Genomic DNA, 18,891 nt, shown 5'->3' with positions numbered 1-18,891 from the left:
TGCTCTGCTGGGCTGTACTAAGTTTCAAAGACTGGTCTAAAGATGAGTTTAGATTTACAACCTAGCTTTGTAGCCCCATCCTCACCATCTCCCCAGTTTAACTGGAGTATCTTAGTATGCCCTAATAGGGGTGGATGCTCTCCAGGGTGAGCTTTAGAAAGCATGAAGAGAGCTGAGGGTGCAGAAGCTTAAGCAGTTCTACTCTGTCTCATTTGCTGATGTCTGTTAGCAGCAGTGCTCAGGTGAGCGGGTGATCTGGCAGTTCAGGAAGCTAAGGTGGCTGTAAGGGAATTGCTTCTTTTTTGTGTGGCTGTGGTTGGCTGCTTGAGTCATCTTGGCTGGCTGAAGTCAGGCTGCAATTGACTAATCACATAAGCAGCAGTGTTAGTAGAAGGCAGGGCATGGGGTTGTGCAGCCTGGGACTGGGTGCAGAGGAGATTTTGCTTGATGTAATTGCCTGTGGAATCATGCTCTTGTTTGCATCTTGTATTGCTTCTTCAATACCCAGGCTGTAGAAAAACACAGGACAGCTTTTAGTGTCAATAGATGGAAACAGGAAGAAGGACTATTTCCACCTTGGGCAAGTGTGATTCCTCAGAGTAGGAAGAACAGGCACCTCTGCTTGGGCTGTTAGAGAAGGAAGAGGTGCAGTCCCACTTTCATTCCTGTCTCTTCTTTACCCTCCACCTGTAGTGCTTTGGAATACAGTCCCTTAACTTGATACATGGCTCAAATAAAAACCTCAAAAAGGCTTTAAGAAAGGATCCTAGATGATAGTTGAAGGAACATCCAGAATTCTTTCCTTGGGATCTTTGCTGTATAAAAAGGCTGAAACAAGCTTTCTAGAAAAGATGCTGCCTCTGTAAGCTTTCAGAGTAATTTTTATGAACACTTATTTCTAAAAAGCTTTTAAAGCCATTACATTTTTCATAGTAATGATGAGATGTTAAAACTTGGATGTTGAAATGCAATTTTGTATATGCATTTGGCCTTTGAGTTGGCTGGTGCAGTTGTGCTTGGGTATGCAAATTGGATCTGTTTGGTTTTTTTTGCTCTGAACAGTCAGCTATTTAGACAAAGTAAGTGTGTGAAAATACATCCACAGATGAAGCCTATTTACAATCCAGGGTCTCACACTTTATTCTGTGTAAGTAAAATTGGTCACTGTTTCAATACAAAACGGAGTGAAACCAGGCATTTGTTTCATTGGCAGAACTTGAAAGTCCAGCTTTATTTATGTGGGGGATTCTGAGGATCTGAATGGATGCACCACAAGTCATTGGCAATCTGAGACTGTTGCTTTTATTAAATTCTGGGGTGTTTTTCCACTCTAAATATTTTATTGCAAATAAAAGCCCTGCTATGTGTGAGCACTCAGTAACTGGCAATCAGCTGGGCTCACAGATGCGGTTAGGGCTCTTGTAAAGGCTAAATTCAATCCAGTGTCTAAACGTGGTGGATGAAGTGTTAAAGAAGATATTTGCTTTGGCCCAGCATAGGCCTGGGCTAACAGTGTATTTAGAGGTTTGCTCTTTGCATTGGTGGAGATGGGTCTTTGGGGGAGGTAGTGCCAAGAGTGTCTGAGGTGACTGATGATGGACTTGGATGAGGAGCTGCTGCGCTGACAGGATGAATGGCAGGAGTATCTGCTCCAAAGGGAACTCCTTGTGTGGATTTCTTGGCTAGGCAGTAGGTGCTACTATTCAGCCTCTAATGAAAAGGCAGCTGAGGGGGAAATACTTAAGCAAAGAAAATGGCAGCCTGAATGAATGGACTGCTAAATGCACAAGGCAGTGCACCAGCACCTAGGCGGTGTGGTCAACTTCATTTTCCTAGCAGGGACAATTCCTGTGGCTGTTCAGGGCTGGTGGGCAAAGCTGGATCCAATTCCAGCTCCAGGTCTGCAGCTGCATTAAAAATAGTTGTGATAGGGCCCTAAGGTGCTTGAATCCTTCTTGCAATGCAGAGGAGAAATCTGTTGTGTTGCTGAGAAAAGGACAGGTTGTGAAAACATAGGTTGGGTTGATGTGTCCCAGCAATGTACCTCAGTTAACTTCAGATGAAGGCAACTCAAATTTTAACTGTTCCATGTTTTAAATCACCAGAATACTTTGAACAAACGGTTTTCATCACAAAGCCACTTTTAGTAGAATTAGAATGTCAGTACTTCCTTTTCAGTGTGTCCATCTATTTGTACCTCTGTAATGAAAGAGCAAGCAGATCCCAAGGCTATATTTTTAGCTTTGCTCCAGGGTATGTGTAAATTAGAAACACAACTGCCAGCTCACTTCTAACACCATCCTCCTAACACAAGACAAAGCCTTTGACTTGTCCATTCTAAATAGCTCTAAGTGAAGATGACCTCAATACAGCCTATAGTTGAGAGCCCTGTCCATCCTCATACACAGCCAGGCAGTGCTGGTGAGTCCTCACAAACATTCACAACAAGTCAGAGGCCATGGGAATGCTGGGGAGGGCAGTCTGCTTGCTGGAGCCATTCAGATGAAGGCCTGCTAGAAAGCTTTGCTCTCTCAACTTCCCCTTTATGTTTAAAATATAATGGTCTAATTCTTTGCTCTGATTCAGAGGAAGCTGGGGTTTCAGACCGTGTGTGATATGATTGTGTTCTGCAAGAACATATGTGCAGAGAAGAAATGCCACAAAGAGAGTAGCTTTCCTTTACTGTATTGCAGCAAAATAAATGTATGTGAAGGGGAACTAGGAAACCCAGCTTTTTGGCTGGCTTGGGGCAGTAGGACAGGCAATATTTTTAGACTGTGCTCATGTCTAGCTCTTTGACCTGGCAAAACGGCATCATTTTCCGCTTGTCTGGGAAGGAATGGGACAGGTCACTGTTGAGTACTGGATGCAGTGAAGAATTTAGTTCTAGCAAGGCACCCCAAACTGGTGCTTTTTTTTGAATAGCCCAAATAGATTAAGTCTGTAAAACTGGGCAGGACCCCTGACTTGATTTAAGCCCTTTGAGAATGTGCCTGAGTGCTCTGTGGACAGAGGCCAGCTCCAGAGGACTCTGCACTGGGCTTGGGATTCTCTATGGAGGTTGAGGAAAAAGAGAAAGAAAAAGCAAGGCCCATAAATGACATTGTCTGCCTTCAAGGGAGATTCTGGTTTGGTTAGGCTCTTGTCATCATATTCCATAACTGAGGCTTATCTTCTGCTTGTTTGTTCGGTTCAGTCTTAGCTTGCTACTTTATTCCAGTATAGTAGAGATGGCTGGAAAACACTGTGTGCCATCACCGTGAGCAGCTGCAGTCAGATGGTGCACGCTTTGCAAGGGTACAGACGTTGTTAGATTGGGCTCAGTTAGGCAAACTAGCTCAGCTCAGCTACTGTACTTACAGCAAGCAGCTTTTCATCAGCTAAACTGTTTGTTCCTGCTCAGGGCTAGTGCTGAAAAATGTGCTTGTGAGGTTATTTTCTCTAATTCCTCTGTTAAACCAACATATGAAAGACACTCTTTCTTTTTTTTTCCTCTTTTGTGTGTGTGTGTGTAAATAGTTGCAAATACATTAAGGCAGATTTGGCAAGGCACACCTGTGTGTGCAACCCATCTTTTCCTGCATGCGGCCAGCTGAGGGTAAAGCACATGCAAAGTGGCAGCTCTGAAGCTGTTCCTTTCTCTTCTGTGATAGGAAGTACAAATGCACTGTATCTTTCAAAAAAACCCCAACTCTAAATAAACAGCTCTTTTGACTAGTTAGGTTTAGTCAAATGTTGAAATACTTTCTGCCATGTTGCCTGGAAACAAACACCTCCCCTGAGGTGAAATCATGATGTAGCTGAAGTGAAACAAAACACCGTGGTGTTTTTAAAACCAAAGTTGAGTGAAAGTGCCTGAGTGCTCAGATAGAAAAGGTGCACCCAGTGCTGGCTAGTTTTTGCAAACTTCTTCCCTGTTTAATCAGAGACCAGGGACTTTTCATTCTTAATTACAGCATTATTCTTTAGTCAGTTATTGTAATACAGACAAATGTTTAGGGAAAGCACAGAAATGGAAAGCTCTGTCAGTAGATGCTGTCTTCTCTCAGAAGACATACAGCATGGCCTGACCAGCAGTTGGTAGAAAGGCAATGCATTGGAGACTACCCTTTGTTTTCATTGGGGTTTGGGGGGGTGGGTGTGATGTGGCACATTACTTTGTGGCCTGTACGTGGGGAAGGCAAAAGTTCAGATCGGCGTCCTTGAAATTCATTTTCCTTTCCGTTTATGTGTAGAAGGTTAATCCTTTAGCTCACAAATAAACCTACCCCGGCTGCTGGTTTTATGAGGTGGGATAATTCATAGCAGGGAGAGTCTGACACACTTTTGGCTTCTTGAAAGCAGCCCAAGCTGCATGAACCACACTTTATCTGGTGTCCTCTGGTAGGATGGGGAGAAAGCCCCATGACCATCAGCCCACCCTTTAGCAGAAAAGGCTTGGGGCAGTTGAAGTTCACTCTCTTTTTTTTCTACCCCCTCCTCCCCCTTCCCCTTCTGGGTTTCTACTCCTTTTCATCAAATCACATTTTTTTCCATGCATTTGAAGTTCTTGGAAACCTTTCACAGGCTACAGAGAAGCAGCTTCTCTCCTTGGACTCCAGTGGTGAGAATCCCAGAATGTCAGGGCCTTTTGTGGCGGTTATGCCTCCTCCACGGAAAGCTGCCTTCCGCATTGTCACACCACAGGCACTTAAGCAGATTTCTCCCAGCAGGAAATATCAAGCTCCAAAGGCCAGGAATGCTGGCGCTTGTGTGCTGCACTGGAGCCCCAGCTGCTGATTTTGAAGGAGGAAAAGTTCCATAAGAATTTACTGCCCCAGCCAGGGAGCCCTTGCAGACACTGCTGCTTGTGAAGAGCCTGAGGGAAGCTGACTGTAGTTGCTGCACAGGCAGATGCCAGCACAGCCTCCTAAAGTAGAGGGAACTTTGGAATTTAAGTCCTTTGACCCATGCCTGCACCAGTGTCTAGAATACCTGCATGGAGATTCTCAAATGCAGTTTTTGCTATTTGCTGCTAAAATCTGGTGGCCAGTGTGCCTGGAATCAGGAAATAGGGACAGTTTCTGTGCCATTTCTAGTAGCTGCTGTCAGTTCCAGTGTTAGTTTTCTGGATAAGGCACCTGTAGATCTCAATGCTTCCCATTTTGCCTCAGCTGTGAAGACTGATCGTACTCAACCTGTGAGTGCATGAACAGATCCATTGGAAATACTTCTGAGCACTTCTCTGGGGTGAAATGAAATTATGATTGGGTGTTTGGTGGCTCTGAATTATATCAGTCAAGAATGTACAATTCAGTCAGCTTTCACTCTTGGGTCCTTTTAACTTCAGAATCAAATGCAAGTATTTATACATTATACATCCATTTGAGAGTTTGATTTGATCTACAACCTGATAGAAACCCATCATGCATTAGGTCAGTGCACAGAATACTGTTTCTTCAGGTTGCTAGCCACTTACATACCCTTGACTGGAGATTAGATCAGCTAGACATCTCCTTGAGAAGGTACCCACAGAAGCAGCCAAAAGTCCTGTTTAAACTGGCATATGAGATTCTAAGTACCTATCAGCTGGGCACAGAAAAAAATGTTCCTAGTGAAATAGGATCCTGGGATTTTGTTACATTTGCAATGTAGATCAAGTTTTTGGGTCACCTGAGATCATGGTTCCTGGCCCCAGTATAGATTCACAAGGTAACTTAGAGCAAGTGGCAGTGAACCTGCTGGCAGTAAGGTGAACTGCTCTGTGTCAGTTAACTCAGAGAGTCAATCCAAGCTTGAAAACTGATACTGTTCAGTATCATCACATACTCAGCTGAAAGGCAAAGGTCCAGGCTGTCACATGGATCTAGTCACATGCAAATCAGTGAAATGATGAGGATTTACACCGCTCCATGTTTTGGCAGTTCTGTTTGCCTGACAGTGACTTGAGGCAAACCAACTATCTTTGTGCCTCTGAAGTGATTGGCCTGTTGCATGTATTCAGAAACTGGGTATGCAAGAACAGAGTCACCACCTCTTAAACTTTTCTCTATTCTCTATGGCCCTTACCTGCTGAGGGGATAACACTGGTAGAGTCCTAAACTTCTCTCCATATGGACTAGTGAACATAAGTAGAATGGGTCAAATCTTGGAGTATTTATATGTTGTTTACTGGGACATTATTCCTGAAGCAAACAAATGTTTGAGTAATAGGAGGGCTAAGCAGACACAGACTTGTCAGGTTTTCTTTTCCACATAGAAGAGGAATGAAGTAGACTACACTATTGAAACAGACTACATTCTAAAAGCATTTGAAAGTGTTCCATGGTAGAATAAAATTATTGAGGTGCCCTCAGATTGTAGAGCAGGGACATGAAGAGGCCAGTAAAAGGGCGAGTGTTCCAAGGGCTTGAGAGAATTAGGCACATAGCTTTCTTAAGCTTCTTTGAAAATCCAAACAAACACATTTTCTGTTGACATTAAAAATGGGCTGGAGTCATAGTGAGACAGACATTCACAGAAGAACATGCTTCATCTGTGAGTCTGCAGAGGACAGGAGAGGTTTTTAAAATAATGGGAATATTGAAAGTGATTTAGGGGTAGTGTTGGAGAGAGGATGGAGAGCATGAGGAGGAGCCAAGAGAGACAGGGTACTGAGGATATGGAGAAATGAGTAGAAATGCATCCTGAGGTATTTCAGAGGTGAAAAACTGTAGCTTTTATTTGGCCCTGAAATGAATTGGGATCTTCTGACCTGCCTGAGGATGCAAATATTAGTGACTAGGGGGGGAGGAGGGGAGAGGTCAGGGCAGTGGTAAAGCAGACAATGGACCCCTCTGCAGCACCAGCCTTTCTTTCACTTCACAAAAAGGTTTTTCTTTTGTAATTCAAATGAAAACAAACCCTCCTTAAGAATGGGATCTCTCTGGAGCAAGAAACACTGCAACATATTTCACTCTCACTTCCCTTTCGGTTCACCTTCCTGCATCAGTCAGTGCATGAATGAATTTGATCTGACCTTTTTTTTTGTTGCAGAATTCCGAGGTAAACATCAGCACAATGGAAACAGAGATACAGTCTGGGATCTTTTTGGAGCTTTCTCTGTAAATGACTTCTTCTGGGAAGTGCTGCTAGATCAATTACTTGGGATGAGTCCCAGAATACTGCCATGCTGTGAATGCCTGTGCACATTAATTCTGCATGTGTCACCTTGCAGTGCCCCCACATTCATCCACACTGAGAGGCAGTCACTGGTTCACTTGAAGAAATGGTGCAGCAGCACTCCTTGCCCTGGAACTTTGTGTTTGCAGATGCTGGGAAACTGGAACAGGCAAGGAGGGTGGTCGAATCTAAACTTGTCACCCAGGCTCTTCCTTGATGGAAAGAGAATGGCATTTCTGGAGGGCAATTCATCCTTTCTTACTAAGCATCACTCCTGGAGTGCAGTGACTCATCCTCTGAAGTTGCCTACCCATTGCTCTCTGTTGTAGAGGAAACCTGTATCACTTGGAGTAGGCTTGAGCCTTTAGCTAGGCATGATTAGATGAGGTGAATTCTAGCCACAGCGACTTGTTGACAGAAACCATTTTGTGGTGGATGCATCAAGAGACTCAAAGTAAGTGAAAAGCAACTGGAATGTCTGACTCCCTCAAGCACCACTGAAAATCCCAGTGCCAGTATTTTGCAACTGTTCTTCATTAACGTTGCTGTTATAGACAGTTTAATACTCAGTGGCAAACCAGATGTGAGGTAAATCAACCAGGCATGGTTGTAGCTGCATGAGCCTTTAAATGTGGGATTGGTTGAGGACAAATCAGTTTGATTTTGGGAAATGTCTGAGGCATGTAGCTTACATAAGCAGTGACTACTTCTCTTACGGAGTATATGAAGAAATAATGAAATTTATTCAAGCATTTTATTCAGATGTACACTGCTAAACAGCTAAGTTTCTGTCTGCTTCCCCATATTTCATTTGGTATTTTTCAGGATTCACCATATGTCAGACTAGGAATCATAGAATGGTCTGAGTTGGAAGGGACCTCAGAAGGTCATCTGGTCTAGCCCCCTCTGCAGTAAGCAGGGCCATCCTCACCCAGATCAGGCTGCCCAGAGCCCTGTCAAGCTCCACTTTGAATATCTCCAGGGATGGATGTTTCAAGTTGGCATGTTAATTGTTAATGTTCATTAATGTCTGTTAAACTGTTAGTATCACAGAATGTTAGGGGTTGGATCAGAGATCATCAGGTCTTACCCCTCTGCCAAATCAGGATCACCTAGGGCAGGCCACACAGGAACACATCCCAGCTGGTTGGGAAAGTCTTCAGAGAAGAAGACTCCACAATGTCTCTGGGCAGCCTTTTCTAGTACTCTGTCACTCTCAAAGGAAAGAAGTTTCTCCTCATGTTGAAATGGAACTTTGTGTTCTCACTTATATCCATCAGTGGAGGATTGCTCTAGCATGTATAGATGTATTTATTGTATATCTATACAGTTGTAGAAAAAGCTCCTTGAAAGCATGCTTCAGATGAGAAGATCTCTTCCCTGTGAGTCATCTGGCTTTTGCAGCTGAAGCTGCATTTGTTTTCTCAAGGTCTCTGCAGTTTCACCTGAGATGTAGTTCACTGTTTATGCCAATGGTTGTGCAGTCCTCTGTGGGAAGAGATGATTCATGGGCGTTAGTCCATGCTTTTGTGTGTGCGAAATGATTGTTACTCTAAATAACAATACTGGAATGGGAAAAAAATCTCCTGAACAGAAGGAAGAGTGGGTGGGGGGGGTGGAGTTGGGGCATAGGAGCAGGAAAAACATTGCCCTCAGGGATATGGGAATAGTTCTGAAGACAGGGATGTTCTTGTTAGCTTCCAAAAGCCATGAAATAAGTATCACAAAGCATAGGTGACCAGGATAAGTAGCTCTCCTCTTTTCATGTCTAACATAGCCCAAGATTATTCAAAGGCTGTAAACTGTTGGGGAAAAATGTAGAATCTGTTTGACCCTCTGCTTAGCAGTGGGCAGTGATGGAACCTTATGGAGCCAAATGTGTTTGATATTCTGTCATGTACATGACTGCTTGGTTTTAAATCATCTTGGTCAGCTAACAGTTCCATTTCTCTTCAGGGGATGGATCAAAAAATAAATCTGTAACAATAAGCTTTGAGGCTTTAAAGCTAACTTGATACACAGAAAGCCTGAAATTAGGGCAATAAAAGATATTTCTGATGTGATTTCCTCTTACTAAACACCTCAGCCTACCAGGCAAGTCCCTGTTCAGCAGTTTGCTGATGAATTAATTTGGATGTAGAGCTGAGCTACTTTTCTTCAGAGTTATTCTCACAGCTGTGGCTCCTTTTTTTTTTTTTTTTTTTTTTTAAGGGGATCTTGAGAAAAATATTTTTAATAGGTGAAACACTGTGCAGGAATTTCAGTATAATGCACTCATCTAATGCTTAAGTTCTTTCTTCCTTTAGCAGGCATTTAAAGTGTGTTTTTATAGAAATCTTAATATAGCAGCCAGTAATTGAGCCGTGAGTAAACATGGGTTTGCCAGTTTACAGTGTAAGAGGTACAGCAATATACTCTTTAAAACTACTGAGTTGCTTCAGTCTTGCTCCATTTTACATGTGTAATGCTAGTGATGTCATAGTATCATAAGTATCAGTCAGGGTTGGAAAGGACCACAAGGATCATCTAGTTCCAACCCCCCTGCCATGGGCAGGGACACCTCACACTAGGTCAGGCTGGCCAGAGCCTTGTCCAGCCTGCTCTTAAACACCTCCAGTACCCTGACAGAAGTTTCACAACTGAAAACACCACATCAGGCCCAGTATTCTACATGTATGTATTCTACATTGTCCAGAGGTTTAAGAGATGTTTGAATAGGAATTGTCTGACTTTACACAAGAGTGGCTTCAGCTGTCTTTAAAATCCAGCTGTCTCTAGGATGGAGGTCAGTAGATGTTGGCAGCAGTGCACAGTACTGCAGACCACTCCAGGAACAACAGAACTGGAGTAGGGTCACCTCCAGCTGAAGTAGAACCTCAATCTGTGCCAGCATGCACCGAAAGGTCTCTGTTCAGGTATTTACAGTGTGATTAAAGGGAGATGCTGAAAGACTTAGTTTGACATAGAACTACACACTTAAGTGTTATGAAGGGGGGGGAGAGTTGTGATGGGATTTATCTTGTATAAATAGCTCTCTGCAGTTATGTTATTTTGGAGGACATTTATTGCATTGTCTTTCAGACCTCAGTGCAGGTGAGAACTGCAGTTCATGTGTAGGGTGCAGGATATTTGTTTCCTGTCATTTGTGTAGAACTTTGGCTTGTAAACTGCATGTCAGACAGAAAGCAAAAGAACATGATCAGAATGACAAGGCTCAAAGCTAACAATCGAGTAACATGAGCAAGGATGCACCTGCTCTTAAAACAAACTTCAGCAAACACTTCTTTTAAATTGTCAGGCTATTTTGGTAGAGCCCAGTTCCCACAGGACTTTCAAGCTGTTTTGCTAAAGACAATGGAGATTTTCTGGTGCCTTGCTCGTACTGCTATGGAGTCAAAGGCGTGTTGAACAGCCGCAGTTAGTGGCAACACTTAAGTGATGGGGGGTGGGGAGGGTGGGTTAAAGAGTAACTTAAATGACACTTGCAAACTCGTTCAAATCTTCATAGCAAGTTTTCCTTGGTATTGTCAGGGGCAGAGTAATGCATACTCTCTGTGCTCTAATTGCAAGGTGAAGATGCTTGTGGTGGTCAAATGAGGAAATCCATTGTCCATGTCATCACTTTATTTTTCACTGTGAGCAGATTTTCTTGCACTCAAAATGTCTGTATGTACAAGAAGCTTTAAACAATCGATTCTACAAGTGTAAAGCAATTTGTTCATTTTAGCACTTAAGAATACCAGGCTCATGTAGATCCCTCTGGTGTTCTGAATCAGCCCTGATCACTGATGAGTTTAACAGAAGTGCCTCACTTGTGTCTTTAGAGCAATATGAAATTGCAGCCTTCACAGGGCTGTGCTTTCAGATATTGTTCCTTCTGGATATGGCACCCAGTTGCCTCATCATTGTTTGTCTGTTTCTGTTCTCCCTTTCATTTCCCTCCTGGTTATGCACAGTTTGCCTGCCTTGCAGTTTAATCAGAATCTCTTGCTATTTCTGACCATTTGAGGAAGTATCTGCCTGGGACGTGAATTTATGAGAAGGAGCACAAGCAAACCCTCACTGCCTTGTCCCTAGGATTTGCCATGTGTTACTTGTGCTACATAAAATGGTAAACACTACTTTTCCTTAATGAAGGCTACAAGTTAAACTTCAGCAAGGGCCATTTCAAGGTATTTGAGAGAAGTGGCAATTGCTGCAGCCTGTTTCATGTGAGAACAGCTCAGAATTAGGGTTCTTTGTGCTGTTGTGGTTCAGAGCCGCCGGGGAGACGCTCTGCAGCAAGGTTCCATTGCAACGGTGGATTGTTAGCATAGTGAACTGAAGAGCAAAAACACTTCCACGAAGAAGGGGCCATTAGAAAGTATTTACTCACTGAAATGAACTTTTAAACCTAAATTGCACTTCAGATTTGTAATGTGTTTGTATTTGTGCTTGTTGGAAGGAGCTTGCCCAACGTGACATGGTGCAGAAAGGAAGCATTTCACTCTGCTTGCTCCAGTTTTTCTTAGACTTGCTTGAATCCTGCAAGGCATTTCTACACGAAGACAAACTATAAACAGTGTTTATGCATGACATGAAGAGCATCAGACATGGCCTGCTGAGTTTGGAAGCAGCAGACCTCTAGGGCAACAAGTCACAGTGCACAAATAAATGTTATGTTGGTGCAGCAGCAGAATCTTAAACAAAAACAAATCCTCTGTGGGACGTTTTCCTTTGGGTTAGCACATACACATGGAAGATGAGACCTTTGCAGACTTTTCATCAGGAGAATGAAAATGTATTAGCCTGGTTTCTCATTTTTCCCTTACATTGTGCCAGGAGCTGGTTTTGTTCTGCACCCATGTGCTCTACCAGTCCTTTTTTCCTTTTCTGTTGTGCAAGTAGTAGTCTACCATACAGCTTGGGTTGCTCAGAGACCTTGCCCAAGTGCGAGCACAGCAGTTTGCAGCAGCACTGCAAATGGCAAGAGAGCAAAGGCAGCATATGTGGGGATAAGGAATGAAGTTATGTTATCTACCATCTTCTTATCTAGGTGTTTTGTGAGTATTTTAACCTTATGTAAGTCCTGCCCAGTAAACAAGCAGACAGAAGGGAGTGCAGTCCATTTTAGTTGTCTGTTCACCTCTCTAGCTCTTAAACAGTACCTTACTGATCTGCTCTGTGATTGTTTCACTGTAGGGTGTATCATAAACTCTTGTCCTTCCTGGAATCCCTGGTAATTTGTAAGTGTAGAAAACCAACAGCAGGCCACCGCAAGAGACTTCTGCTTTTGTTTGTGGTGCAGAGGTGATTGTCATCTCACTTTGCCCTAGGAGTGATTTTTCAGAGTCCTGAGGTATGTTTTTCAAGAGCTTCCACATATCCCTGGAGGATAATGAGTTCGCTTTTGCAGAGATCCAAAGTGTTGCAGATGAAGAGGGTTATACTGAGGGGTCCCTGGAAATTCCCAATGTAAAATGTCTAGAACCACACTTCTTGAATTCATGTATGAGTTGTGCAGAGTGTGAAGATGTTGGAGCAGCCAGAGAGAGCATTTGCCTCAGTAGCTTTTGGCTGCCCAGGAAAGCCTTTAGCTCTTCAGATAGTTCCTCTTTAATAACAAATGTTTTGGAATATAAATAAGATATGGGCATGGCAGGTTTTCCATTATTCACACCACCCCCTCCCCACTCCTTTTTTTTTTATCACCTTTGTCATAATCTGGCCCAAATACCTCTCTTATTTTCCAGATAAATCAATAGGTTTAATAAAAGCTCATTCCTCTTCCTGTAGCTGTGTTTCCCAATGAGAGTTGTATACTACTTGTATAATGGAGACTTTTAGAGCCTGAGTCACCGGGTGAGTAGAGGGATGGTGTTGGTGTAGATGAGCTTAGAGCTTGGTAAAACTGCTAGTACAAAAATCCCTTGAAGTTTGGAAAACAGTGACCTGAATGTCTGAACAGCATTTCTGGGACAAGGGCTGCTTTTTCCAAGCTAGAAGTGGTTTGGAAGGAAAGCGATGTTGTCATGTGAACAGGGCATGCAACCCCAGCACTCCGAGCTGCTCCTTGGTAGCTTCTGTTTGTCATATTCTTAATATGAATGACTGTGTTGCAAAACTTTCTGTTTGCACTTGAGAAAGTATTGCAAGCTGGGGAACAAATAGCTCTGCATCCCCTCAGTTATAGTATTTCTTTAGGGGATTGCCTTTTGGAAAGTAGGCTACAGAATGTACGGGACCAAAATCTCTTGTAACTGTCTTCTTTGAGTCTTACTAGAGAGACTGCTGTTCGTGCACATCAAGACAAATCAGAGGCCATAGGAGACTTGACAAACTATCTACAAAGCTGACTGCCTGTTTCTCTCATATCTTTCATCCTTTCTACTCTCTCCCTGCTTCTATGCCTTTCCCATTTTTTGTTTGATTTTTTTCTCTCGTTTTCTCCCATTCTCATGCTCACATTAAATGATCTTTTCAGACAAGCATCACAGAAAAGCTGTTTTTTAGATTAACACAGACTCTGCTTCTTTATTGACTAGCCTGTAGCAGCTAATGTGATTTGCACTCCTGTTTATCATCTTTCTATTATTAGACCCACCATACTGGGACTAATGTGCAGGTAACTTAGTCACCAGTGGAGCTGCTAATTGGGTAGATTAATTAATCATTCCAATTGGATTTGTTGTCCCCAAACAGATATGTGATTAAAACAAGGAAAAGCCTCTTCCTGGTTTGTCTTTTGAGAATGAGTGATTTAATGTGATGTACTGCCTCATATAAATCAGATGCCTGATTATTAACGCTTGGGTATCACACCCAGTGCTGTAGTGGGAGGGTAGCAGCTATTGCTGTCAATCCTCCTGCCATTTTCATCATGCTGAACCCTTCATCTCAGACAGTTCCTGACTGTTGCCAAGGTGCTGGGCACTATGTGAGCACTGCAGCAGTTCCTGGCCAGTTTATTGGCAAAGTGGACTGGCTGGTTCTTACAAAATGCCTATTCCACCACTGGCACACATGTCCTGTCCCTTCAGCACAGAAATCTGTTCTTCACACAGCCCACACAGCCTGCTCCAGGCTCTCCATATCTAGCTGGACTCTAGCCAGTTCTCCTTCCTGTTTAGCAATACAGGAGGATAGCATGGTTATAGTCTTTTGAGGTATGTTCAAAAGCAGGTTGAGAGCTGCAGACAAATGTAGGTTCTGTGTGTCTCCTTAATTAATCTCTTTTTTTATTGGTGCCTGTCCTGTAAAGTGTGAATGGCTGACATGTGACAGAGAGCCATGGCTAAGCAGAAACAGAGATCTGCCCTTTTTAGTGCTGGAGGTCAAACAGAGGGACATGTTCCATGTCTTCCAACCAAAATTCCAGAGGCAAAGAATTCCATAAGCTCTAAGTTTGGTTCAGTGACACTGCTTCTTATCAGGTTGTAAGCTGCTGCCAATCCCAACAGGCAAAAAGAAAAAGCTGAGTGTGCATCAGCTGACAGGGGCATTGCTCAGGAATAGTCCAACTTTTAAAAGCCTTTTATTTTCAAGGTGTAACAAAGCTGCTTTGTACCATAAATACAAAGAAATGACCCATTTCCCCTCTCTGTCTCAGGTGGGTAGGAAAAGTTCCTTTCTTCCCTTTTCACAGCACTCCCCAGGGCTCACTGCTTTGTGTAGGAGGCAAGTTAAAAACTGCTAATAAGAGCAGAGGGGAAAGCCCTCTGCCCTTCTGTGCATGGGTTATGTAGTTTAGCACAGCACATTCTGTCCTCGGTGGCTGCACTTCAGTCTCACCTGTGGGTGTTTGTATCTCTTTGCTGAAGCCTGTGGAAGGTAAAATTCCCTGCTCTCAGTATGGAAGGGCCCTTTAGCCAATAGCTCCAAAAACAGTAGAGACTAAGGTAGAAACCTCAATGCAGTGGGCTGTGCTAAACCCTTCCCACTGAATCAAATATGTTGTGGGTTGTTCAGTATAAATGCAGTATAAACCCCTAATAGCCAGTTATGCTTCGAAAGCTGATCTTCAGATCACTGTGCATTTACATCTGCCTGGAGCTTTTTATTGGTTTGCTTGTGAGAGCCAAATTTGCTCAGAGCTGAAGGAAAGGGAAACTTAGCTTAGGTACAAAAATGCACCTTTGCTTTGTCTGTTTATAACCAAATGAAACACAGTGAAGCAGGTAATGTATCCTAGGCTCTGCCTGAGGGTTTCCATTTCCTTTCCTCATGGACTGACTCTGTTGCACTTGTCCATAGCCCTGGCTCATATTGCTGTCGTGCCTCAGCTCCAGCAGCATCAATGTCCTTTTGTTGTTCTTTGCCGTCCTTTTTGCTGACGTACCTCTTGGTGTGCATCAGGCACCCTGCCTCCCAAAGCTAAAACAGCTGCACCTCAGAGCGGGGAGGGGGGGGAACTTTCAAAGGAAAAACAAACACACCATCCCTGTAGTCTGTTGGTCCTAACAGACAATTAAGTCTAGAAGTTGGGGCAGAGTATTTATTGCCGGGCAGAGCCCAGCAGCTTTGTAGGCAATGTCTTTTGTGTGGCCCTGAGCGCAGGTCTGAGTCTGAGAACTGTGGTGGTGATTTGGTAAATGTTTACATTCTTTCAGTCTTAAAGGTCATTGGCCACACTGTGATAATGGGAACCTAGGGGATCTAAAAGAGTGAAATCAAACTGTATCAAGCCACTTGAACAGAATCTTTTGTATCTCTGCAGGCGTTTCTTCACCGGATCCGCCAGAACGCCGTGGACAAAGCTGAGAAGTACATAACAGAGGAGAATGTGAAGGTATTGCTTCCGCCTTCCTCATTTTTTTGGTAGGGAAAATGATGTGTAATGAAAGGCTAGATTCAGGGATATAAATACCAAATGCCCTCCTGTCCTACTGAGGCTTATTATTAAACTGGATCCCTAAGGTAAAGAGGCTCAGGTTGACAGTTATCTGTCAATCTATTTGCCCATTCACAGAGCTGTCGTCCTCCAGCAATTTTTCATCCCACCAGCTAATTTCAGTAGAATCTGACAACAGTGAAGTGTTGTCAGAGATACTAACTTTTGGCAAGATTTATGAAGTGATTGGGTAGACAGAGATGCCTTTTCAGTGTCTTTGAGGAAAGGTAGGGAATGCATAGCCCTTGTCTATTTTGTTTGACAGTATCCAGTTAGCCAAGTTGCATCTGCTGTCATTTACAAATCTAAAATTGATAGGGATTCGAAGAAGGAGGTAAGAATATTCCTTTGTGTTCTAGTAGGAATGAATTTGTGTTCTTGTAGGACTAAGTAATGTGAGACCCTTGCGTGGGGAGGTTCCTGAATGATTTTTACCCTGGAAAGATATAAGGGACATAGAGCTGTGAGGTACTTACTGGCTTCTCTAGTGCCTATGGTCGAGACCTTGTTGTTAATTATTTTCATGAATACAAGCAACACTTTCTTGCAATAATTTGCCTTAAAAACTCCTTGTACACCTATGCATATGAAACCAAAGCCTTTTTGTACATCTATGCAAGTAAACCTGATGATCAGTGGGACGGTGTGTGGCTTGTTTGCCATTAGAAGCTCACTTATTTGGCTTGTGTTTGGTCTTGTAGCTCCTAAAACAGCAGAACCTTTGCTCTTTACACTTGTGGGAGCAGGGCAAAGCAATAACAGGTGTGTCACACTATGTCACACCAGCCAGTGCTGCTGCAGCTGATGTTTCTCCAAGACTGATTCTTCCACTTCACATTATAGTACGGTCTGTATGTATAGAGATCCTAGCAGGGCTCTAGATCTTGCTTTTGCTGTTTGTTCTGTAGGCTAGCAATACTGTAGGGTCGACTGACTGGTGCCAGAAGGGGCTGGTAGCAGGATGGCTTGGCATCTTTGGAGAACTAAGCTTCTTGCTGTCTTCAAATATGGAAGTCTCTGCTCCCCAAAAACTTAACATCTAGAGTCTGAAGTACATTTGGGGGCAGCTGAAGAAAAAGTAGACAGGTGATTGGTGACAAATAGGTCTCATATGCAGACAAGTGTACAAAAAGTAAGCTCTGAACGAGGAAGAAACTTACACAACATTTGCCAATTTGATGAGCAGCTGCAGATGTTGATGAACGTTATTATCCTATCATTATTCATAGATCATCAACATTAATTATTAATCAGGCAGTGTCCCCAAAGCCTGTGCAGAAGGATCCATATTTTCTCTCCTGATTTAAATGTATTTGTATTTGAAGTTTCGCCATATTCCTCTGGGGAAGTCCCACTTCATTTTTGTGTCATTCTTGAAGTGCTTGGGGGGTCTTTTTGAGGCTGCTGTGAGACCTCATTTATTCTTATTATTACAATACTCCGCTTCCAGTAATGGCTTTTCTTCAGTAATAAAGGGCCTATGCCTGTTGTTGGTGAAATAGAATGACAAAGGTACATTGTTTTCTAATCAGGGTCAATTATCTCCCCTTTGTGCCTGTCTTCTTCCCCTGCCAAGTAATTCAATTGTTTTTCCTGCAATCAAAAGATACTTGCTCTTTCTTTCCCTCTCTGTTCTTCCTTCTTGCTGGTAGAAGCAGAACAAGCAAGGTGGTCTTGGGGCTTCAGATAACTCTGCCTGCTAATGTTACATATCTTGAGTCACCAGAGAGCTGCGAGGTGGCTGGCAGCAGCAAAGGTGATAGCAGAGGCTGTCTAAATGGTATGGTAGCTCATGTAAGGAGAAAAATGATCTTTCCTCTTCAAGCAGTGCAAAAGGAAAATACAAGGTATTCTGGCAGTCACTCAACCTCTGAGCAAAAGGAGAAGGTGTTTCTTAGGATAATTTGGGTTCTTGCTCCCAGTATTACTTTTGAAGCTTTCTCCTACAGCTGGCACTAAGAGCTGGGGATATCAGTACTCTTGGGCTGCTGTATCCCCTTCCAGAAAGGCCACATTGAGTTCTGTGCCAGGCCCAGATTTTACAAGCGCTCCAGGGACTAACAGCTGCAGCAGCACTGTTAAAAAAACCCAAAACAAACAACAGAAAAAGGTCTATTCACTGCCTCATGTGGGAATAACTCTCTTGATATGTTCATTGTGATGCTGCATTCACAGCAGGGCACTGATGGTTTACAGATACCATAGCTTGAAGGCAGCACAACTTGAGGGTGCACACAGGCTGCCAGACATAGACCCTCACAGGATGCTAGTGAACAGTAACTGTGTATGACCTATAGCAGCACATGCAGCTGAAGTTTTTTTGCTGCCTTGATTTTTTTAAGTGACTCCTCTTATCTGTGAATTCTGCAAGCAGAGCTCTACTGACCACTATGGAATTCATCAGATTACACAGATACTCCTTGCATCAAAAAATACCCCCCAAAGACTGCTCCTGAAGGATAAAATCATCCCTGACAGATGTTTTCCTCTTCCTTGTTAATCCCCTTCTGGCATGGCTTCTGGCAAAGCCATGCAGGCAGAGGCTACCTTATCATCCTATCAGCTTCAGCCATGTGACAGAACCATCCTATGCTCTGCTTGAAATAGGACAGGAAGATTTCTGGAAGCAATGAAATGGTCCTAGCTCCCTGTCCTTGATTTTGGTTTAGAGCCCGTCAGTGCAGGTTCAGTGTATTAGAACCTTTTCATGTATTCAGAGCTAGAAAGTGCCTGTGAGGCACAAGTTTGCATTCATGATGCTGTATGATACCATACCTTGACATGTATGAAGTGAGAGGAGAGCAAAGGCAAGCAGGATGCAATAGGCCTGGCTCTGCACATGCAGCCAGCCTGCAGAAGGGGTTTGAAAAAAAGAAATACTC

The 18,891-nt window shown here is 43.3% G+C and overlaps 1 protein-coding gene across 2 annotated transcripts in view; it reads left to right on the top strand.

Annotated features, from left to right (window-relative positions):
• The window catches only part of PREX1 (phosphatidylinositol-3,4,5-trisphosphate dependent Rac exchange factor 1), a 166,616-nt gene that overhangs the window by 49,141 nt on the left and 98,584 nt on the right, over positions 1 to 18,891 (top strand). For both annotated transcript variants that reach the window (XM_068149879.1, XM_068149878.1), the window contains exon 2: positions 15,836 to 15,907. In XM_068149879.1, coding sequence (XP_068005980.1) covers positions 15,836 to 15,907 — 72 coding nt within the window. The remainder of the gene's footprint in view (positions 1 to 15,835; positions 15,908 to 18,891) is intronic.

This window comes from Melanerpes formicivorus, unplaced genomic scaffold (genome assembly GCF_026170545.1).
Source record: "Melanerpes formicivorus ecotype bairdi unplaced genomic scaffold, bMelFor1.0.p_v2 SCAF_19, whole genome shotgun sequence".
NCBI lineage: Eukaryota > Metazoa > Chordata > Aves > Piciformes > Picidae > Melanerpes > Melanerpes formicivorus.
This window is presented reverse-complemented; position numbering and strand designations above follow the sequence as displayed.